Source organism: Procambarus clarkii, chromosome 48 (assembly GCF_040958095.1).
Source record: "Procambarus clarkii isolate CNS0578487 chromosome 48, FALCON_Pclarkii_2.0, whole genome shotgun sequence".
NCBI lineage: Eukaryota > Metazoa > Arthropoda > Malacostraca > Decapoda > Cambaridae > Procambarus > Procambarus clarkii.
The window spans coordinates 5,760,471-5,785,835 of NC_091197.1; the positions used below are offsets into that span (position 1 = coordinate 5,760,471).

Here is a 25,365-nt window from a genome sequence, read left to right on the forward strand (position 1 = left end):
TTTAGTAAAAAATAATTAACACTGTCTATAAACAGGTCAAAATATTCATCCAAAGAATTAACTTACGTATTGATGACATAGAGCGCCATGTGCAAGATATATGGGATTAAATTCATGTTCGATTGCCGACCACCTCCGCCCGTGTCATCACTGAAGGATTTTTCATTGGCAAACCTTAACAACAATAGTTTCAAGTCATGAAGAGTGGACGAATAGCTGATATCTCTGAAAGTAAAAAAAGTTAAATTTGGGAGATTGTGGAGAATTAGGCATAATGTACTACTACATAATTTTGTAATGATTTCTGTATCTATGAAATGCTCCTACATGTTTGATCAAAACTAGAAATCATAGTACAGTAAAAAAAAAAAAAAAAATTGAAGGCTAAAACCCATTACGAATATCAGTATTATACATAAAATACAAGGTCCACAGCATATAGTCCCTAGATCTCCGAGCACAAGTTGTCTAGTGAACAAGCATCCATGATGGGGACTGGGAAAAAAAAAAAAAATATTGGCCATGTGCACAGAAAAACATTGAAATCGAGATTATAAGATAATGAGTTAACTTTTAAGAGAACATTCTATATCACACTACATGATGCCATGACATTTATGTTGATATCTGTGTGGAATGGTATAAACATTGGGTAGGACATTGCCTTGACCCCATGTTTTCCCCTTCTCTCTGAACTCTGTTTTAGCTCACAGTAAATTTTAACTAAAATATATAAACATTGAATCAATTGCCATACCAATATTTTAAGGCATTCAGAAAATTTCCAGACAAACTTTTACATTTCTCAAATTTCATATTTTGCCAGGTATAGTGAGGCCATAACATTATTCTAATGTATTAAATATTAATGTTATATATGACATTTCATGGTGCTGTGTTCAGTGGTTAATAGTATCGTTTTAAAAACTCGTTGCTGGTACAGTATTATCAAACAAGAATCAGAGCCAATACAATTTTACCCAAGTGGGAGTGTTGGCAAGTTTGTTGTTAAAGGTACACAGTGTTGTGGTTTTAGATTTAGCTACTCGGAACAAAATATCCATGTAGCACGGGCTATGGTGAGCCCGTAACTGAAAGACAACTGTTGTTGTTGTTGTTTAAGATTCAGCTTCTAGGAACAAAGTTCCAAGTAGCACGGGCTATGGCGAACCTGTAGTAGACTTACCTGGCACACAAGCGGGGCTGTAACTTGTGATGTGTGGGGGAGGGCAACAGTGGGTGGCAGGTGTGGATATACAGGTGTGGAAACCTGACATAAGAAATATTGCCGGAACAACAGTGGACATCTTCAAGAGAAGACTAGACTGTTTTCTAAAAATAGTTCCGAACCAACCGGGCTGTGGTGGGTATGTGGGTCTGCGGGCCGCTCCAAGCAACAGCCTGGTGGACCAAACTCTCAAGTCAAGCCTGGCCTCGCGAGGCCGGGCTTGGGGAGAAGAATTCCTAGAGCCCCATCAAGCAGGTATCAAGCAGGTACGCAAGATTTAAACAGTCAACACAGATACACGGGGTTCACCTCGCCTTCATCATGGCTCTTGTAAACAGACGCCATATTTTTTTTTTAGATTGTGGGCAACATTCCCGGGTGTGAGGGCCTCAATACTGAGTGAGCCACCAAGGCTGGCACATGCAGCACGAGCTCACAGCACTGCTGTTCAGCTTGTGACCACAGCCTAAAAATGTCAAAATATATATGTACATGCTATTATTTAGCAATGATATTACAGAAGACCCCTGACTGTGATAAAAATGACCAGGATTCTGATAATAGCAGGATTGTTGTGATAATTAGCACTGTAGTGGGAGGAGTAATCATGGTGGGGAGGGAGGTAGTGTTGTCTGCTGACTATGTGACCACCTTTTACTGTCTGGACTCACTATACCAGCTTAGTTGTTCGCTATGGTGAACAAAACATGCAGATATTTATATATAACGTCTGTATATAGTTAATAAGAGCAAAAACAGTATGGTGGGAGGAGAATGTTGGCAAGTCAGGTGAGGTGAGGTGGCAGGCTGCCACTCAGCATACAGTTATGATGAACAACACATGCAGATACTTGTATATAACCTGTGTATATAGTGTAATAACAGACAAAGCATTTGTTTATTGTTTTATGAACACAATAATTGAATCAATAATATGCACACCATAATTTTGAGTACAGCAAAGAATCACACATTTTATTATATAAATATATCACACTACACACTATTGAATAATATTACAGAAAAAAAAAATCAGACATTAAAATAATTAGGTAATAATATCTGTGTCAACGCCCGCCTGACAGCTGAAGCGGAGCAGAACTTTCCCGTTGCTTGTAGAGTCGGCGCCTCTTTTTTTTTTTTTGTCAGATTTCCCCGCCCTATTGCGGCCAAAATATGCCACTTACGATTTTTTTATTTTTTTTCCCCATGATCAGGGAACACAAATTAACTGGTTTATAAGAGATTTATTTTTTTTTTTTTTATGCGCCTGTGGGTGACAAAGGCCAAATAGCCCAGAGCAGCCTTAAGGGTTAAGGGACAACCATGCAAAGCTTACATCCTGCTTACCTGCACTTGTATTGCAACGACTACTGGGAATACAAGTGCAGGGAAGCAGGATGGATCCTTTGCACGGGTAACAGTGGGTGGCAGGTGTGGACATACTGTAGACCAAACCACACACTAGAAAGTGGAGGGACGACGACGTTTCGATCCGTCATGGACCATTCTCAAGTCTATCTGGATATGCTGTAGGTGGGGTGAGGGGCAACAGTGGGTGGCAGATGTGAATATACTGTAGGTGGGAGCACAATTTCCTAGTTCGTCCAAGGCAGATGCTGCTGCACTTCTTGGGCCATTACAGCTTTAGTCTTAAATAATTATAGGTTAGGTATAAAGGTGTAAAGAAGCTGTTGCAAAGGAAACTCGACATTAAAAAAAATTGGTAGAATGCAAGGACTGTAGTACAAATAAGGCGTGCTTCACTTGAATTTGGAATACAGTACGTGAACAGCTTGACAAGTTTCTAAATAGAGCCAAACACCACAAAGAAATGACATAATGGCCGTAAATACATTTACAAGAAACTAAAGCAAGACATGTTACAGACCTGTGAGTGGTACACTCCTGCAGATATGTGTTATGCCGTGCTAGACATGACGCAAATGCGGACTCTGGAACTTGTGGGCCCCAGAGAGGAAGGAGGCCATTTGCCCTCGTGTTGGCATTATGCAATGCAGCGCTCTCCCATTCATCTCGTGATCGGGAAGAATGGGAAGATCTGAAAAATTATAATAATGATAAAATTTGATTGTATTCAGCATATCTGTTATTAAAATAATTTCATCCTAAATATTTATATTTTGGGGTCAATATACATGTTAATTTCTAACCATACAAACCTTACTGCTGCAAGATGGCAATCGACATGCACAACATTGAAATGTGAAACTGTGCAATAGCCGAGTGTTTTGTGTGGCTTGTTCTCAAATTCATCCACCACGCAACGTTTGCTGAAGGTATACACAGCCAAAACTTTCTGGGGTTGACACCGATACCCTTCCAAACATATTGCACACACCTAAAAAGAAACCAATGTAAAGAATTATAGGAACACTTCTATTTTGCCTAAATCTGTGCTTGTGAATTTATTATCTTGTCTAACACATTTTTGTTTTGAGATTCATCCGTGTTCACATAGCTGTTAATTGTCTCTTGTTCCCATCTTTAATTGCCGAGGTGGTAGTCATGAATAGTTTCCTTACAACCTGTAATAACTGGCTCATTAACCCAGGAAACCTACTTTACCAATCCTATTTTTTCTTTAGTTTTTCATTAGATTGAGACTGTTTAAATCAGCTTGGCATTGCTGACAGCTAATAAAACTGACACTACACTGCCTGTATTATTACATTTTCTGTAGTGCTTGTCTGAGGGAATACCGAGTAGTTACTTATTAACTTACCCCTTTAGGATAATATTTCAATTAGTGGTGTTAGGTGGTGTCAGTTGCAGTAATAGAAGTATTCATTACAGTACCCCTATTATATTTAAGGTCCATTAGCTGCTACAACATGTCTCCCCCACTACAGCAAGCTGCAGTAAAGTTAATACAATAAATTTGAAAATTTGGATACGAGTTTCCAAGAATCTGAATACTTACCAACCCACTTTCCTCTGCTATCTCCCCCATTTGTGATAATAAAGTGGACTGTGATGTAATCTGCTCTTTTTCATTAGCTCGAAGTCCTAGTCGACTCAATTCTTTTTTGCGCGTCTCCATTGCCAAGCGTTTCTTTTCCTGTCGTGTCTGACGTCGCACTTCTTGCACCTGCAAGAATAACATGAGAAATGAAATACAATGGTACCTCAGTTTTCATTGGCAATCCCTTCCTAGACATTACGAAAACAGAAAAATACAAAAACCGAAACAAATTTTCCCCACAAGAAATAATGTAAATTGAATTAATATTTTTGGGGTGTGTGGAACGGATTAACTAAAAAAAAACTTTTATATAGGATAATACTCTTTGGTACCTTGCCTTTATTGAGGGATCTTGTTGGCGTATAGAAGAAAGTGAGGAAAGGAGGGGGAGGAGGAGAGGTGTTAGTGTCTAGCAAAGCAGTTGCATTTGTTTTTAAGAGTGGTAAAGGGAGAGAAGAGGGTGGGGTGAGGTGCTGTTCCTCTTCACAATTCGTAAGCAACACATTCCAACATAGCAAGGTCCTCACCCCACTGGAGGAAACAATGGCTCTATAGTCCCTTTCCATTATAACATCAGTGATGACATTTCTGGGGTACTCTCTCTCTCTCTCTCTCTCTCTCTTTCTCTCTCTCTCTCTCTCTCTCTCACGTTTTGCAGCCATACCACTAGGACCTGGTTGTGGCTCACTGCTTGCTTGTCTAAGAATCTTTCTATAAGACACTTTTTTTCCCCTATATTTAAACACTTGTCTGTAGCAAAACATCACATTGTCTCACTATGAATGATTTCTTGTTTTTTCTCTATTATCCTCCTCAACTATTTTCTTAGGTTGAACATTACCACTGACCTTCTTGGAACCAATGGCATGATATATAATAAGAACTTTCATGTTCAGTAACCATTAAAGCTCCAAAACATTGAAATTCTTCACAAAAAAATTCAAGCACAATCATCACTAGGCAGCAGACATTGGTAAACTGAAGCGCCACGCTCATGGTGGACCTGTACGTGTATAAACAAACTCCAAAAACTGAGGCAAACAATGAGTACCGAATCGAATTTTTTCAGAGAAACTGAGTACGAGTATTGTACTGAAAAATATGAGAACAGGGGTATATGAAAACCGAAGTTCCACTATGCAGTGGAACCTCAGTTGACAAATGCCCCCTCTTTACAAATTTTTCTGTTTATGAGCTCAATTTCTTCGTAAAATTCTACTCGGTACACGAGCTTTACCTTGCTTGGCAAGTTTGTTGATGCACGTATGGATTGACCGAGCGTGTGGTTCCTGGTGGCACAGACGAGGCGTGCTTCAGTTTACCAGTGTCTCCTGCCTAGTGACAATCACACTTCAAGATTGTATTTGGGAGGACAACAGGATGTATGAATACATTTATGGTGAGGGGACTGTATGGATGGATAATGAGGAAACTGGATGGATGGATAATGAGAGATATTATTGTACAAGCAGATAAAGATAAATCACGACTGTTGCTACTGGGAGGCCTATGAAGCAAGAACGGAGGACTTTTGGACATGCAGATTTGTGAACCTCATTCTGGAGACATTCTTGTATCAACACAAAGCAGGCCACAAGAATGCGGGAAGGAGATGTACCGTCAGTACTGGATCTGGTATTCACCAGGAAAGAAGAAGAGATATTTGACATCCGGTACCTTCCTCCCTTGGGGAGAGTGATCACGTCCTGTTAGACATTAAATATGCTTTAAGATATCATCTAGAAGAAAATGGGGACATTGAAACAGATGATAAACTCGATTTAAGGAAAGGTCACTATGGGGAACTTCTTAAAAAACAATTTGGAGTGTAATTGGACAGACTTGTTGCTAGGCAGGGAAGTAAATGAAATGTATGCCAAATTTTGCAAAATATACGATGAAGGCACACAAACATTTATACCAAAACAGAGATGCAGGGCCAGAAAACAGGATTGGTTCAACAGAAATTGCGAGAGGGCCAGAGACCAAAAAGACAAAAATGGAATCAGTATAGGAAAAGGCCAAACCCCCAAACATACCAGTGATACAAAGATGCGAGAAACAACTATACGACAGTGAGGAGAGAGGCAGAAAGAAATTTTGAAAAAGGGATAGCAGATAAATGTAAAACAGAACTGGGCCTATTCTACAAATTCATGAACAACAAATTGCAGGTAAAGGATAATATCCAAGAGGTTGAAAATGGTTAACAGATTCACGGAAAATGAAAATGAAATGTGTGAAACATTAAATGAAAAGTTCCAAAGTGTGTGTGAACAAAGTGACATCTTCAAAGAACCAGACACAATAAGAATTCCAGAGAACAACAGAGCGTATAGAGGTGTCTAGAGATGAAGTGGAAAATATGCTAATGGAGCTAAGTAAGAACAAAGCAGTTGGTCCAGATGGAGTTTCACCATGGGTTCTGAGAGAATGTGCATCTGAGCTCAGCATTCCACTTCACCTGATCTTTCAGGCATCCCTGTTTACAGGAGTCGTAGCAGACGTGTGGAAAAGGCTAACATAGTTCCAATCTACAAAAGTGGCAGCAGGGAAGACCCCGTCAATTATAGACCTGTATCATTGACAAGCGTAATAGTGAAAGTATTGGAAAAATTAATCAAAATTGAATGGGTTGAACACCTGGAGAGAAATTATATAATATCAGACAGACAGTATGGTTTTTGATCTTGAAGATCCTGCGTATCGAATTTACTCAGTTTCTATGATTGAGCCACAGAGATTTTACAGGAAAGAGATGGCTGGGATGACTGCATCTGAACCTAAAAAAGGCTTTCAACAGAGTTCCACACAAGAGGTTGTTCCGGAAACTGGAAAATATTGGAGGGGTGACAGGTAAGCTTCTAACATGGATGAAAAATTTTCTGACCGATAGGAAAATGAGGGCAGTAATCAGGAGGCAATGTATCGGACTGGAGCAATGTCACAAGTAGAGTACCACAGGGTTCAGTTCTTGCATCAGTGATGTTTATTGTCTGCATAAATGATCTAGTTGGTATACAGAATTATATGAACATGTTTGCTAATGATGCTAAGATAATAGGAAGAATAAGAAACTTAGATGATTGTCATGCCCTTCAAGATGACGTGGGCAAAAGTATATGGAGCACCACTTGGCAAATGGAATTTAATGGTAATAAATGCCATGTTATGGAATGTGGAATAGGCAGAACATAGACCCCCCACACAACCTATATATTATGTGAGAAATCTTAAAGAATTCTGATAAAGAGATCTAGGGGTGGTTCTAGATAGAAAACTATCACCCGAGGACCACATAAAGAACGTTGTGTGAGGAGCCTATGCCACGCTTTCTAACTTCAGAATTGCTTTTAAATACATGGATGGCAATATACTAAAGAAATTGTTCACGACTTTTGTTAGGCCAAAGTTAGAATATGCAGCGGTTGTGTGGTGCCCATATCTTAAGAAGCACATCAACAAACTGGAAAAGGTGCAAAGACATGCTACTAAGTGGCTCCCAGAACTGAAGGGCAAGAGCTACGAGGAGAGGTTAGAGGCATTAAATATGCCAAAACTAGAAGACAGAAGAAAAAGAGATATGATCACTATATACAAAATAGTAACAGGAATTGATAAAATCAATAGGGAAGATTTCCTGAGACCTGGAACTTCAAGAACAAGAGGTCATAGATTTAAACTAGCTAAACACAGATGCCGAAGAAATATAAGAAAATTCACTTTCGCAAACAGAGTGTTAGACGGTTGGAACAAGCTAGGTGAGAAGGTGGAGGAGGCCAAGACCGTCAGTAGTTTCAAAGCGTTATATGACAGTGCTGGGAAGACGGACACCACAAGCGTAGCTCTCATCCTGTAACTACACTTAGGGAATTACACACACACAGGAGTTTCGTAAAATTGTGCGAAAAAAGCTAGTCGAACATCTGGAGTGAAGGAACTTTGTGACAACACCAATATGATTTCAGGAATGGCAAGTCATGCCTCACAGTATTAATTAAATTTTACGATCAGGCAACAAGAATCAGACAAGAGAGGGATGGGCAGACTGCATATTTTTGGATTGCTAGAAAGTCTGACACAGTGCCACACCAGAGACTAGTGCAAAAGCTGGAGATGCAGGTGGGAGTGAAAGGGAAGGTACTCCATTAGATAAGGGAGTAGTACCCAAGCAACAGAAAACAGCGAGTCACTGTGAGGGGCGAGGTCTCAGATTGGCGAGACGTCACCAGTGGGGTCCCGCAGGGTTTAGTCCTTGGACCCATACTGTTTCTTATATATGTAAAAGATCTTCCAGATGGTATAGAAACATTCCTCTCATTGTTTGCTGATGATGCAAAAATTATGAGGAGGATTAAGACAGAGGAAGACAGTATGAGGCTACAAGATGACAGACTGAATGAATGGTCCAACAAATAGCTACTAAAGTTCAACCCGAGTAAATGTAAGGTAACGAAACTAGGCAGTGGAAACAGGAGGCCAGACACAGGATACAGAATGGGAGATGAAGTCCTTCATGAAACAGGACAGAGAGAAAGATCTAGGGAGTTGATATCACACCAAACCTATCTCCTGAAGCCCATATCAAAAGAATAACATCTGCGGCGTATGCAAGGCTGGCTAACATCTGAACTGCCTTCGAGAACGTATGTAAGGAATCATTCAGAACCTTGTATACCACATATGTAAGACCAATCCTGGAATATGCAGCCCCAGCATGGAGCCCGTACCTTGTCAAGCACAAGGCAAAGCTTGAAAAAGTTCATAGATATGCCACTAGGCTAGTCCCAGAACCAAGAGGCACAAGTTATGAAGAAGGCTGCAGGAAATGCACCGCATGACACTGGAAGACAGGAGTAAGGGGAGACATGATTACTACCTAGAAAATACTCAGAGGAATTGACAGGGTAGATAAAGATAAACTATAACATGGGTGGTACGCGAACAAGGGGACACAGGTGGAAACTGAGTACCCAAATGAGCCACAGGGATGTTAGAAAGAGCTTTCAGTGTCAGAGTAGTTAACAGATGGAATGCATTAGGCAGTGATGTGGAGGAGGCAGACTCCATACACAGATTCAAATGTACATGTGATAGAGCCCAGTAGGCTCAGGAAATCTGTACATCAGTTGATTGACAGTTGAGAGGCGGGACCAAAGAGACAAAGCTCAAACCCTGCAATTACAACTAGGCGAGTACAACTAGGTGAGTACAACTAGGCGAGTACATACACACATACACACTATTTACCTGGACAGCTATACTTGGATCATCTCTCAAGGCTTCAAGTAGATTTTCTGCCACCGAACCAACGTGTTCATCTGAAGAGATCTGTTCGAGACGATGAATGGCTGGAATGCATGTTGCCGCAACTGCTTGCTGTGTTCCTCTGTGCTTTGTTGCCAATCCTGTTCACAAGAACAAAAAGAAAATGCAGACAATGAGTCACAATAAAGTGGCTGAAAATATAATGACCAAAGCACACATCAGAAGATGGAGAAATGATGACATTTTGGTCCATCCTGGACCATTATCAAGTGTGTATCACACCCTACTTGATAATGGCCCAGGACAAACCAAAACAATGTCTTCTCCATCTTCTGATGTGTGGTTTGGTCATCAAAATGATAATGTTATATGTAACTTGGTTTCCTAGTAATATTTGTTATATTTAAATTAATCTTGTCTGCAGTCCCAAAGCCTTACTCACTCCCAGGAGCTCCCCATCAGGGGGTGGCCACAGCACAAGTTTCTTCAAGAGGCTGTCACCACACAAGCCTTTCACTTTAAAATTCTCAAACACTTACCCTCTTCCCTGTTACTGTAAGTTTACAGTAATGAAAACTATAAATCTGGAAAAAAGCAGTATTATGCACAACAATTATGAGACTTGTATTAAAGCTCACCAGTAAGTAGTCTGAGAATGTATTTGAGAGAGGGTCGTCCCAGGAACTCCTTCCACTCGTCATTGCACACCACAACAAGCTTCTTGCTCACTGGCATGTGGGTCTCTATATAGGCAAGTGCATCCTGAAGCAGCAAATAGTGAAATTCAACCCATAAAGTGACAGATAAATCTAGTTACCTACAAAATTGACATTTAGTATAATTTCTTAAAATATGGACCAATCAACAGAAGAAAAATAATTTATAATATTAATTGGGTATTTATATTACATATGTGATCAAGTCGTATAAGAGGAGTAAAAATTACCATTTCAATTACAAGTATGTAACAGGCACTAATGAACAATGTTGGCATGTACATGTATACAACCACATACTTGCATATTAATGACCTAATACTATATATACTGTACAAATATTACTAGACAGAAAAAAATTAAGGAATACCTTAACAATATTAGCTCTGACAATCATATCTTTCAGCTGATTTCCATTTTCATTGCGTTCAATGCCGTCGCAGAAAACACAGAAGGATTCCATCTTGGCAGCATCTTCTGGCGAGTGTTCAGAATCAAACTTCTCAAAGTCCAATACAGGCCGAAAATGTCCAACCAAAAGCTCCATTTTCTCTTTGTGACAAAAGACTAAAAATGGCAAAACTCTCATCAACCGCTGACGCACCTGAAACATGAAGGAGCGCATGTGGGATGAACAAGTGGTCAAATGACAATATAAAATGCATTATCCAAGTACACCAAGATATAAATGAACCCAATACTGTACAATACTTCATATTTTGTTGCTACATGAATGCTAATAACAAATGATAACATGAAGCTTGCAGGAGTTAGCCCAACTGCCAGGTAATAAAGCGCCCTTTAATCTTTCAGCCACTTATCAACTCAGCCATGTCAGAACATGCTCTCAGAACCTGTGAAATTATGGAGATGCCTATAATTTTATCCTACCCCATACTTTATTGCATGCACTCTTTGTATTGCTGATATTGTAGCTAATAAAAATCACATATGGATGGCTTTTTGGATTTATCTAGAGCTTGTTGCAATGGGTAGATTAAATAGGTTGTGACGAGTGGCAGAAACATCAAGTTAAATCAGGTAATTGCCCAACATACCTTAGGAACAAGTTTTCCTAACCCAGAAGCATTTCATTGCTATGCAGAAAATGTTACTAAGTCAGTGGTCAAGTAATGTGACAGTCATCCAGATCCTCATTTGGGCTCCAATGACCTGGCAGGGTTTGCCGATTTGACCTTGTAAGGGTTTAGTTTTTTAAGGTGGTACACCAGCAATAGTTGGCATTTAAATTCATCCTTAACATTTCAGCATAGCAGGAGTTATCCTTTCTTTCTTTCTTTTAGCTTAAAGCACATCTTATTACTTCAGGCATCAAAGCATATATTATCTTAAGAAAACTCTTTCAAACCAGTTTCATCAGCATGAAGCATACTGTGTGGAGTATAGCCCTCTGTTTCAACTGTTTCGGCATCACAGCAGCAGCTAATGCATCAACACTAGCAGCCTGTTGACCAAACCACACTAGAAAGTGAAGGGACGACGACATTTCGGTCCATCCTGGACCATTCTCAAGTCGAGAATGCAGTAGCATTCTCACAATCTACTCGAGAATGGTCCAGGACAGACCGAAACGTCGTCGTCCCTTCACTTTCTAGTGCTATGGTTTAGTCAACATATTTAAGCCACGTTATTGTGACTCCTCGTCTGCACTAGCAGCCTCACCACTTAATGTTATAAAGCTGTTGGTATTTCCCAAACTTTTCAAACAAGCCTTTACTTACTAAGCAAAGGTGTGAGCATGGATTTAAAATAGGCATTCCTGTTGGAATGCCTACTTTAAATGTTACCCAAAGTTTTGAATGACAGTATTAATTAATTAATACTTTCATGTGCGGCACAGGTGCACCGCAGATTTGACGTCATGCGCCCAGCGGTGCAGGGCGAGCATGCGGCGACACCGAAATGTTTATACTCGTTTCGGTTCTCACCTGAATTCTCATGCTATGTCATTCGTTTTGGTATTGTGTTCGCAATAGAATTCCCTACAGGGGTATATGCATATAAGATCCAAAAGCCCGGCGTGACTCTCCATCGCAAAGCCTAAAGTCAGCAAAAGTTACCCGTGAGCACACAAAATCAGTAAAATGTGTATACTCGTGTCAGTTTTCTCACCTTAATTCTCATGCTACGTTGTTCGTTTTGGTATTGTGTTCGCAAATGAATTCCCTACAGGGGGTATATGCATACAAGGTCCAAAAGCCTGGTGTGACTTTCCGCAGCAAAGCCTAAAGTTGGCCAACTGTTACTCATGAACGAACACCAATTGGCACACTCGCAACCTAATGTGTCTACTTGTTCAGTTTGATAACATAAATTTTCGTGTTACGTCTTTCATTTTGGTATCAAATTGTTCGTAATAAAGGCGCGTATTTTAAAACTAGTCCCATAATAATAGCACAATAAATGGAATTTTAACTTGTATTTTAAAATTTGGACCACAAAAGTATCTATAATCTTTCAAGTGTTCTGACCTCAATTGTCAGGCTACATTGTCAATATTGTATCAAATTGTGTGCAATCTAAAGGTGCTCATTTTGAAACCACTCCCACATTGATCAGATCAAATTAAAAATGTTGACAAATATTTTAAAGGGATTGATGCAAGTATGAGTCACCCGAGTGCGATAGTGTCAAGTTCCTTTCTGGAAATTAGCACAAAAACTGGCTCTGTATATTGACTGATGGTTATGCTCAGAATCCTTGATGCCATGACATATTTCAAGGGCTTTTATGGATCTGGAAGATACTTTTGATAAAATGTCACAAATTGTTAACATGCAAAATAAAACTTGGAATTTGACACTCGTCTTATTATAGCCAAACTAAAATTATTAGGTTTCCAACACCCCACCACCATCAGAATTAAATGTTTTACAACGTAGAATGAGAATTTTTAGGATTTTTTTTTTTTTATGTACATCATGAAATTTACCTAATTTTGGGTACACAGTTCAAGAGTTTGGGATACCTAATAAATATTTTTTATTCAAGTCAAATTTGGTATTAAAACATAAAAGTGGCTCCAACATATCACTTTTTCCCCAGAGCAGCCTGCCCCTTCAACAACTTTTCTTTCAGAACATTTTCCATCATGCTTGCTGGCTATAATTCAACCCAACACACAGCAAGGTTGTTCATCTTGATTCTTACCTGTGCATTAGTACGAGAGGATGTTGCAACATAGTTCAGGAGCAGGTGGATGTCTTCCAGCGTGCCACAAGTCTCTACAAACTCTGTGTACGATGCAGCAGGCATAGACGAAGCTTCAACCAGTACTCCCTCCAGCACCTGTTTTGGCAATTACAATTATTGTGCTGTTCAGCATTAAATTAAAAAAAAGAAATATATATAAGCAATTCAATATTAGCTTTATATAACTAACAATATTAAGCCATGGGCTGTCAAAATATCAGACAGGCAAATCTTATGACTATATTTTTACTTCAATCTGCAAAATACAAGAAAATTAGAAAAATATATACAGTAATACTACACTGATCAATCAAGAATAGCTGTCAAAATTATTTTCCAAAACATCATTAAAAGATGACTGTCAAAACAGAACACTAGGGATATGGTGGTCTGTCAAATGATCATCCTAGTCGAGCCTTCCTCTATTGCACATATCATACCTGCAGCAGCTGCTCAGTAAGGGATGCTCCACCTGGGGGACCTGCAACAACCTCGGGCTCAGCTGCCAGGCACTGTTTCAGGGTGTGTAGAAGGGTGGCAATGGCATTTAATGATGGCACCATGAAACGTTCTCGATTCACACGTACCTGATTTGCACACGTAAAATGTCAGCATCAGAATTTTCCAAGAAGCAAACATGGCATGGAAGTGCATTTTTAACAGTTCTTTTTGTGAATACAATTTATTTTCTGTATAAGCTAATCACAGAATTATATATCATATACTGTATTTGGAGTTTTCAGTGTAAACAGTGTAAATAAAGAGATTGACAAATAATTTTATTCCCTGGAGCTTGCTCAATAACCTATGTACTTTTGAATTAGCTGTACATGAATTAATAAGAAGAAAGGAAGGAGCAAGAATACACAAATAGAAAATGATTGGGAGAATGAAGCTCAATAATTGAATAACAAGTATTGAGAGGCAATGAGGTGTTAAAGAAAATGAAGTCTAGTCCTTAATGGGAGAGCAGGTAATAGCCACTGAACCATACGCAAGGAAGGCTACCCATTTTACTCCCCACCCGTTCCCAGGAGTATAAAACACTCACGTGTTGAAGGCCAATACTCTAAAACCTCTCAATGTAGAGTATATACAAACCTGTCAAGACAGTACATATATTTTTAAACCACAAGGAAAATTCTTACCTTCACACAATACTGGAAAAGTTTTAATAGGACTGTGACCAGTGCTCTTGCATAAGAAAGGTCACTAATTCTCTGCAGACACTCCAACATCACCTGGAATAATCATCAGCATGACTACAAATTTGAGGTAAGAGATACAAGCCGAGGGCAGCTTGAAGGAGTGGTATTGTCTTGTTTTATGTAGGAAGATATAATAATAATGAATAGAATCATTATGGAAAGAGAAACTTTATGATAAGATTAAAAGTAAATCAAGATAGTTCAGTTATGTGAAATGAATGAATGGATGGATGGATGGATGAAAAGATTGAAAAGAATGCAAGCTAATCTGATGAGGGTAGAAGGTGGTGAACGAAGAAGTCGACAGATACAATGCTTGTTAATAGTTGTCTGCACAAAGAATGTCACTGGGATAAAAAGATTCAACCAACTTTTTGTGGAGGAATTACAATCTACTATTTCATCAATATTGAAAGTAGTTTCAAAAGATTTTAGTTAAGACCTAGTAATACAAGCAGTGTATTTACATCAAGTACTAACCTCAAGGCCACCACATTGACACATAACTCCAGCCATGCGATAAACCTGTTCATTGTCAACATCTTCCTCTTTCTTCTTATCTAAAGTCTCGACAAACTCCTCTGTAGCATCTCCCAGGAGACCTCTCATGCGATAAACAACACGCATTGCATCACTTTCACTGTTTTCTGCCAGCCAAACTTTTTTATATACCTGTTAGGGGGAAAAAATGGCTAGCCTAGAGTTTTTGCTTATTGAAAGGTTCTTTGTTTCTTTGAGGGGTTATTCTAAGATTGGGCAGGATACTCGGCCATTTTTAGAAATCTGGAGAAAATTTGAATTACAGTATGTTCCTTGGTCAGATATCAAGCTACTTAATACAAAAAAAAAATAAAAAATAAAAAATTTGTGTCTTGGCACAATTTAGTTTCTTCATTACGGGTATGAACAAAGAAGAATGGTGTTTTCCCTACCTCTTTAACTGGTAGATCTAAAGAGATGATCTTATTGCAGACAAGGAGCTCCATGCCACTATCATCCTCCAATAATGCTACCAACTCACAGTCCTGACAGATCTTGTTCTTCACATCCCTCATAAGGGGTCCCAGGCCAGAGTCCATACTGCTATAAGGGTTGCCCACCATGCGACCCTACAAGAGAAACGTTTGCACATTTTAAAGTGGCACTCAATTTAATGATGTCTTATTTATCAAGTATAATATAATATTTCTGAAAACTTTATGATGCTTAATTAAGCAAATGCTTTAGAAAAATCTTGAAACTAATAATATAGACAAACAATTTTTCATCCTAGAAATCAAGCAGGACCATTTAAAAAAAAAAAAAATCTTACCTATTTTATGAAATTATCTTCAGACACCTTATAAAAGTGATAACTGGGAAGTGCAATTAATGATCATTAAATATGATCAAATAGTTTAGAAATGCTGATTCATGCATGTGTGTGTGTTATCTCATGAATTTATGGTCAATATGAAAGACAGGATAAGAGTCTTGCAAAGATAAATGAACAGTCAAAGATCTCAAAGTACCTGCAAGAAGTCTTCTTGCTGTGGGTCTTTCTCCAGAGTAAGGAAAAACTCTCCTACATCATTTTCTTCTGGATATATGATAGAACACAGCCTCTCATAAATGAAGACAGGCGTTCGTACATCATCTTGTGGGTACTGTTTCAACGTTTCTACACACACTGCCATGAACTCCTTGGTTTCAGCTTCAGTTCCTGTACAAGTAAAATCAAATGTATACTGTATTTGGAATGGAATTCCAATTATACGCAAAATATTTTAAATTATAACATGTCTTAAAACTTTGGTTATCTTCATAATTTTTACTTCCCCTGATACATGCTTCTGATTATGACAAAGAATGTTACTCCACACATTTTATCAGATGATGTTGCAGTATATATTAAGTACCAAATACATGATGGGGTGGTGATAATGAACAAATACTTATGCCAATTAATTATTACAAAAATCAGTGCTGAATAATATAGCATATAAAGGGTGTCCCATAAGTCAGGAAACACAGGAGGAAAACAATAAAACTTATATTACAGTACATTTAATTCACAATGTTTCAGTGTAACTACCATCATGATTAGATATACACATACAGACAATATATCCAGTGAGCAATCACATGTTGTACAGTGTTACATGTTCCAAACGTATGGAAGACCCAGGTGGAATATACTGGGTACACCAGAGAGACTTATCAATTTAAAATTAATCTTAGTGCTAAAGTGAAAATATAAACTCATTCAGCATTATCTTCGAGCTTAACGAAACACAAATGTCAAGGTATTAAACACTGTAATTTGACACATACCTGATGTCATATCCTCCAGAAGTTCAAGGAATTTGTCCTGGGTATCATCAATTAACTTGGTCCGTTGAACCACCAGCTTACGTAATGAAAGGTAACCACTTAGCACCGTGCCAACCAGACGGCCCTTATACACACTCTTGATGGCATCAACATCAATAAACTGAGACAGTAATTCTGTCAGTACTTTCAGTGCATACCCTAAAAATAGAAATAAAGTAATCAAACGTGGTACAATACTTGTAACAAGGTTTGTATTGCTCACAGCCAATCAAATGAGATATCACTGGTTCTAATGTCTTGCATATCTCACATATGCAAACAATACTACAAATATGGAGCTAAACCTCCCCCCCCCCACCCTGCACGTATATAATATAATAGGGATATATATGTACTATAGAAAGAGAATATAGTGTGGTTGATTGGAGGACGAGAGTGGAGCGGGCAGGTGGAATGGGTGAATGTAGGTGGGCCTGAGCACATGTCTGGCGTAGGGTGTAAATATGGCTAAAGATAGTTTTAGTTAGTGTGTGGGGGGGGGGTGCTTACTTATTGATGTTTGTGACAGATGGGAACTAGGCCCTGCTTCCTAGATTTTTGTGTATGCGTGCATCAGTCAACACCTGTTCCAAGGTAATTGAAATCACAAGGACAGACAATTATACCTCAATTAACCACCAGCTTCATAGACTGCCACAAGACAACAATGCCAGCACAAGAGAGTCAAAGCAAGCAACCCTCATTTGTTGCCTGGTGGCCACCCACACCCTTGCCAGCTATAAGAGGTCAATGCAAGTGACTGGTTCTTCTTTGAGACTCTCTGCACAAAAGGGGAGAAGGGAGGAGGTGGTGGTTATTACTTTAGTACTTCACTGCATGATCTCTGGTTCGCCGAGTGCATGTTCCTGGTGATCCAAAGTTTTTCAGAACTCTGGTTCTCTGGAGCCATTCAGGGTTGTTTCCAGGCTGCTCATTAGTTTGGCCTTTTTTTTTATATACTCTTGGTCCCCTGACCTCCAGTTGGGTGTACTGGTATCAAAGTTGTACACCCTAGGCCCCCCCTCTTTTTTTTTTTTTTGCACATTCCCCAGGATTTCCATGATGGTGTCAGCATTAGGGGTTTAATGTTGATGTACCAATCATGCTAACCTGGACAATTTGTCATGCTGCTTCCTCACAAGATTGGGTTGGCTCACTTCAAGTCTTCATTCTTCCTTTCCTTTTCTGGTGTAGTGTCAGGTTTTAATATTTCTTTCAGATGCTTCCTGTTCTTTACCAGGCAAGCCTTTTAACTACCCTACAAGTTTGGCCTTAGGGTGTTGTACAACCATTGTACTGTGTTGTAGTGATGCAGTGTCATTAGCCAAGGGTTTGTATACTGGATAGTTCAAGGGATAACTGACTGTTCTTGTGATTCAAATTCTTCCTCGAAAGGTGTGTTGATTGATATGGTTTTGCTCTTAGATATAAAACTGAGCAGTCTACTCAGTGGTGGATTTAAATATTTCTTTAGTCTTCTCCAATTATGTATGCAGCACAACTATTAGAAAAGTTAACGGACTTGGTGGGGCAGAGACTGACGAGTGCCAAGAACGTGTGTGTACTGTCCCAGGTGGACCCTAGCCACTTTAAAAGGAGCTTTTCATATTGCTTACTGTATTATCTTTATTTGTAATACTCAATATGCAATGTCATTATCACAAATTTAATACAGTTAAAACTCAATTTTGCATGCCATGTAAACTAAGGGAAAAACAAGTACTATAAGAATTAGATTAACAATCATTATTTGAATATCATATAGAAGCAATCTGTATTGAATTGCCTGACAAAATTTGCAGCTGACAATTACAATTTAGTAATTTAAGGGACAACAAATGTTTAAATAAAATTCCATAAAGAACTGACCTTGGCTAAGATCTGTGGTAAGAGTTGTTTCCTCTAAAGATGTGAGTAGCTGTATTTCTGAGGAGATCAGACCAGCTATGATGGGTAGAACTCCCTTTAATGCCAAGTAATACTTCCAGTGGGCACCCAGCAGTAGAGTTTGATACAAGGAGACAAATTCTCCAGCACTCTCTCCTGCTCTTCCAATTTCTGGCAGGAAAGTAGTTAACATGTCCAAAACCTGAAATTAAAGGGTATTTACACCACATTTTACAACAATAAATTAAAACAATACTGACGAGCTTCACCTTAAAGTGTTTTCCTTGAATAAAAGACAAATCATTTAAGTGTCAAAAAATAAAAAAAACCAGTACAGTATATATTAGCCCTCTATTTTTTGTATTTTACAAAAATATTTTTAAATTTTAAATATTACATCAATTTATCCCCACCTGGAAGAGGAAGCAAGAGACTAACTGTATACAAACTCAAATGTGAATTATTAAAACTTAATGGGGTTTGAGGCGGTGTCACAGACAAATAATCCCAGATCAATTTGGTACGATTGTGTTCCTGGGCCCCTCCGCCTATTACACTATCGTGTTCAAATTTCCGAACTGCAAGTTGTGCCATGAAATGCTCAACGAATCGCTTCTCATTTAAAATCAACGGAAATACAATCGCATTTCTCCCTTGTACCAATATCATACAAGACCATATCAACACTATACTAAGCATTACATTTTCTTCATATTTATGACAAAAAGCAAATAAATTTGAGGCAATGTGATTTAGAGTGTAATGAAAGATTAATTCTGTGCAGTTATATTTTTAATGGTTGACCTCACTCTGTACAACTATTTAGTTAAGCTCCCTTAATTTTGGTTCTTTAAACTAGCTCATTATTTCATCTATAAGGTACACACCTGTGCCGTCACAGCTCGAGTGGTTTTGGGAAAAAATATTTTGTCAATATCTGACTTATTAAAACAAGGAATCTTTAAATTCCTCAACATAATAGCAAGAAACTTGTGTCAGCAATAGATAAACTTGTTAAAACACAGACCTCTATAAATGTTAAACAGATAATAGTATGTACCTCTTTCTTCCGCTGGACTGAAGTACAAAGGGACTCCACCATCTGGGCAGTAACTTGTCTTGCCATTCGTGATGATGGATTGAAAAGGACTCGACGCAACCATGATGAGTCCTGCATCCTTAAGTCATACTGGTGACGGATAGTGCGTGCTAACCATTGGCAGCCAAACTTCTCAAGTAAATAGCGCTCATGAACCTCCTCCTGAAGATACAACAGTCATTAAGAATTTTAATAAATTCTTTATATACAGTAAAAAGAACACACTGAATTCTATTCAATACAAAAGAATACAAGCAGATTCTGTAAAATACTTGTTACAGTACAATGTCTTAAAATTGTTTTTTGTAACAGCCTAGTTCTAATACTGTATTTGTTTCTGAGCTGTACTGAAGCTGCTTGGTTGCTTCTTTAGGTAGGGTCCTGCTGTTCCACGGACATGCACAGTCAGCGATGATCAGATTTATATATCCAAGAATTTTTTTTACAAGGCATGTGTTGGGTTATACAGATGCAAGGAAGACATGAGAATACTTATTCCAGCACGAGAATACCTAGAGACAGCTCATTAAATTAGAATGAAACTATCGGAAAAAAATCTTTGGAGCAGGTAACCCCAGACGAGCATCTTAAAAACGGACCATGATGTTCGAAAGGTTACACAACCTGGGATCTGCCCGGGTCCACAGGAATCTGTAGGCACCAAGCTGGTTGCCAATCCAAGTTTTAAATAATGCACATACACCCTAGTGTAGGTAATAAAGTTCTCAACCAAATATTCCCTTTTGTAACCATCACATTATGTTCTTTTAGAACATTGGTATTCCAGAATTCATTATGGAACAGTATCCTTTTCATCACCACCCATAGGAAAGATGTGAGCTCAATAATAAACTTACAGTAATTAATTTCAATATGACTATTGAATAATTGGATACTTGAAGAGTTCAAAATTATCTTTGTGTAATAACTGGCAAACTGAGAGACATGGGTGTCTCTGTAAGGGGTTCCATACTTTACGGTATAGAAAATGAGCTTTCCTGGCCTTTTGAGGTGTTAGAAGTTTTCCTATGTATGCTTTATGGAGTTCAGACCCCTGATGACTCCAACTCAGTCACTTAAGCTTCTTAAAATGAGTATGGAATGAACTGGGGTTTTGTCTCCAGTGATCATTACACGGAACAGGTGTATTAGACTAATGTTGGCGACATTTTGCATCAACTTCAGGTAAATGGCAGCAATATGGATTGAGTTGAAATTCATCTCATGCTTGAGGAATTCTGCATTCTGTCTGCACTATAACAGTGCTCTAGTTGTGCACTGACTCATTATGGAAGGGAAAGAGGGAGGAAAACATGCCCAATCTACATGGGGGGTACCGATCCCAGCCATAGCATTTTCTGGCTTCTCTGTCTTTCGTTCTCGGTGGTCCACACATGTGGTATATCTAATGTGCCTGCAGATGAACTCTCACTTTTAGCCAATTAGGATGGCATGGATGGTGAAGATGGCCACCAGCTTTCAGTACACACAATCTGTGGCATGACCCAAGGGATTCGGTTCTTATCACAAATAGTATTTTGAGCACTATGGTACCATACTTTTGGCAAGAATGTTCAAATCTGAAAGCACTTTACTTTTCACCTGATTTTGTTAATATTTTCCCCACATTGTACAATGTAAAATTTATACAATAATCAGATACATTCTATACTTTTTTTTACTTTGTCTAATTTCTTTATACAGTATTTTTAAAATTGCCAAAAGCTAAATTTTTTCTTTTATCATAAATTCCAATATATATTTACTTCAATTGTCAGATAAATCAAATGACTGTACAGTAACATTTATTGTGCATAAATAAATTAAAACGTGTTTTAATTTATAAAAAAATTTCGAGATTAAAATAAACAAGGATTTATATTTGTCTTCAAGAGTTAATGTAGGAAGGCCCTTTATCACCATATTACCCATCCACCGTATTATACTATGTTGAGAAAACCATGGAGTACATTAACCAATGGCTCACCTTTTTCATTTTCGAGACAGCAGGTTCCTGAACTCTCCTTGCAGACCTTTTCTTCCATGTCTCGTATGAATGCCCAGGATCACCTGCCAACCACTTGCTTACATCCACACCAACCTTACAAAAAATATAAGACAGGAATAAATAATTAAGACTTTAATTAAGAATAATTAAGACTAACTCAATTGTTGCAACTTTTTTCATGAATTTGTCTAAATCTGAAGTATATTAAAAGGTACAATATTCACACACTTCATCAACTCTGAAAAAATCTTGAATTTAAAGAATCTAAATTGAGGTTATAATAAATGAGTACTTTATGTAATTTATACCTTAGATCCACCAAGGTAAGCAGCCATAAAATCTGTAGCAGTAATAGGAGCAACAGATGAAGCAGCTGCCCCAGCCGTTGCAGTTACAACAGAGCCAGTAGGCGTCTTGTCTCGACTCTTACGAGGAGGGGGTGGTGTAGGCGGCCTCATCACTCCTTGCAGGATGCGCAGACACGGCAGGGTTATGTGCTCCATTACTGTGGGGGAGGAATTAGATCCGCCTGCCATCAAGAACAGCTGAACAACGCACCTGAGAAAACCAAGGAAACACAAAATAAGTATAAAAATAGCATTAAAAAATTGTAAAATATGCTGTAGTTAAGGTTTATCGAGAGTTTTTTAATGGACTAGGTCTCCAGCAATTGATACTTGGCCACACACAGTAGTGAAATTGGAAGAGTATTTAGAAGGCAACCCGTTAATAAGGCTATAGCTACTACGGGGCAAAGTCTAATGGAAAGTACTCTCTCTCTATCTTGGCTAGATATTTGTGAAAGTTTGATCTCCATATAAAGTTGGTGAGGATATGGTTATACTGAAACAAAATGGTACAAAAACATCTGCCTAAACCGAGTTAAAATTAGCAGATAAAACAACAAGAAAATAACAATATGAAGAAAATCAAAACAGTAATGTGTAAGATATTATTGTTCCTAAGGCAGGATTATTAACCGACAGATATGAACATATTGGTTGGTAACACGTAGGGAAAATTACAAAAAAGGATGAACGAGTATGGTACGAGTTGTCTTGCACAGAAATAATTGGTGCACACTAAAGGAAAGAATCATTTGTTTACCTAAGGCGATACTCCCAGCATGAATCTTCCTTCTGAGCCGAAGATGCAAGTAGTCCCATCTCGTGTCTAACAGCTGCTGCGAGGTCTGGTGATGTAACATGAGAGTGTAAAGCAACACTTATCTTGTCCATGATGAGATGATTTAACTCCTGTGTGGCTGACAAATCATCCTTGGTCAGCAAACACAAGAGCTGACGAACCTCACTTCGCACCTGTAACAAATCAACAAATCATAAATATTTGAAAAATATGAACACATAGCAAGCTCACAAGTTGCACAATAGAAATGGTCTGGGAAAATGTTGCTTAAGTAAACTCATGCAAACTGAAAGTGTTATATAGAAAAAATAAGAGCACATGCTACATACCTCTAATACTGGTATATACTTTTTTCCAAATTACAAATTACTCTTAACCAAACACACGTTTTGAACATTAGTATTAAATACTTTCCATTTCCCAGCCACAATAACAGTACACAAGTCTCGGAATGCACTGAAGGGCCCACAAAGCAAGTATGTCACTGAAGGGCCCACGGAGCAAGCATGTCACTAAAGGTATATTTATCTTTTAGGCACCAAATATTTTCTTTAAGTTTTAGATTGAATTCACTAAATCAGATAGCACTCATGAGAACCTTGCAAAAATAGCCTTCTGGTTATTAGGGACAGATAAAGGAGCGATTCACATTTTCATACACATCAGTTAAAGAAATACACTGTATGAACACCTACCTGAACGGTTCCACGCCGAAGATTATATTCCAAAAGGTCATTGATGAGCCCATGCTGACAGAGAGAGGCCCTTAGTGCAGCATTAGTGGCCAGAGCACGCAGGAGGGTGATGCAGTGTTCAGTTGCTGAAGCTGCACACCCATAGCAACGACCTGCAGCCACAGCTCCATCTTCAGGATTGCTGTAGACAATTCCACTTCGACCCAACGGTGATATGACGGCCTTCTTCCCTCCTTCCTTTTGTGAACGATCAAAGTTCACCAATTCTCGACGGGAGGCCTGCACCCGCTATCAGGTAAAACATATTGTAATTTAAATTATAGGCAATGCTTGTGTGCATGTACAGTAAATATCTGGTGGAAAAGGAAAGAGCAGAGCAAAGGAAGAGGGAAACGAGAGAGATGGCGAAGAACGGGAGAGGGGGGGGGGGGCCAGATGGCGAGGAACGGGAGAAGGGAGGCGGATGGCGAGGAACGAGAGAGGGGCGGATGGCAAGGAACGAGAGAGGGGCGGATGGCAAGGAACGAGAGAGGGGCGGATGGCGAGGAACGAGAGAGGGGCAGATGGCGAGGAACGGGAGAGAGAGCAAGATGGGGAGGAAAGGGAGACAGAAATGGAAAAGAAAAGGGAAATTTGTATTAATATAAATTGGCAACCAAAGACACACTGGTGTTTAAGGTCCCACAGATTAGTATTTGATCATGACTGACAATGTGCATATTAAGATTATTCCAGTTGTGTGTATCTACTGGCAAACAAGTCCTAGTTTTGCTTGCTTGATTACTATACATACCTGTATAACTTTTGAGAGGTCATCAAAGGAGTTCTTGCAGTCTCCACAGTACTTCTGGGCCAACTGTTGAATGGCTCTGTTGACCTGAGTCCCTCCCGAGCTACCTTCATCGGCACTTCTAACAGCACCCTGCTCACTAATCCGCACCAATAACAGCTGCACAAACAAAAAATAATCGAGTTTGGCGACTAGAGAAGCTCAGTTGCTAATATTTTATGAAATATTTGGTAAATCATGATTTGGGGAAAAGTATTTATTGAATAACATCTAGAAAACATGATGAAATAGCAATAGAATTATACAAAACAAATGATGAACATTTATCAACATATCGAACACAAATGCACTTAAAAATTGTATACCTGAGAGTACATCCAAAATCAAATGTGTGTTTGCATGTAGAATCATTTCCCTCAAGTTTACTGAAAGTAACACAGCATAGTTCTCTATTTAAACTTTAGGGTATGAATGCTTACTCCAAGTCTCTCAGGCACCATGGTCAAGTCCCATACCATAAACATTTGTGTGTTCTGAATACATGCAAGGCACCCTTACATTGGAATAGATTTATTAATGACATTTAAACTGAAAATTAACTTTTAAACTTCAAATTGTAACTGCTAACAACAGAGGGAAACTACGTTACTGCAAGCTAGAGTGTGCAGTCCAATATAATCCTCAGACCCTGGACACATCCAGCCCATTCTCTCGAGTTAGTCATGCCACAAAAATGATGAACAGTATTAAATTGTCCAAACCTAATCTA

The 25,365-nt window shown here is 38.7% G+C and overlaps 1 protein-coding gene across 1 annotated transcript in view; it reads right to left on the minus strand.

Moving 5' to 3' along the window:
• LOC123764715 (E3 ubiquitin-protein ligase-like protein poe) overlaps positions 1-25,365 on the minus strand; it is a 134,778-nt gene that overhangs the window by 6,551 nt on the left and 102,862 nt on the right. Inside the window, 21 exon segments of the mRNA XM_045752768.2 lie at positions 67-225; positions 3,120-3,290; positions 3,412-3,590; positions 4,173-4,340; positions 9,465-9,622; positions 10,121-10,244; positions 10,569-10,802; positions 13,370-13,507; positions 13,852-13,998; positions 14,560-14,652; positions 15,100-15,291; positions 15,552-15,728; positions 16,131-16,321; positions 16,933-17,130; positions 18,841-19,060; positions 19,919-20,119; positions 21,945-22,058; positions 22,274-22,523; positions 23,073-23,284; positions 23,807-24,094; positions 24,600-24,755. Of these exon segments, the coding sequence (XP_045608724.1) occupies positions 67-225; positions 3,120-3,290; positions 3,412-3,590; positions 4,173-4,340; positions 9,465-9,622; positions 10,121-10,244; positions 10,569-10,802; positions 13,370-13,507; positions 13,852-13,998; positions 14,560-14,652; positions 15,100-15,291; positions 15,552-15,728; positions 16,131-16,321; positions 16,933-17,130; positions 18,841-19,060; positions 19,919-20,119; positions 21,945-22,058; positions 22,274-22,523; positions 23,073-23,284; positions 23,807-24,094; positions 24,600-24,755 (3,770 nt within the window).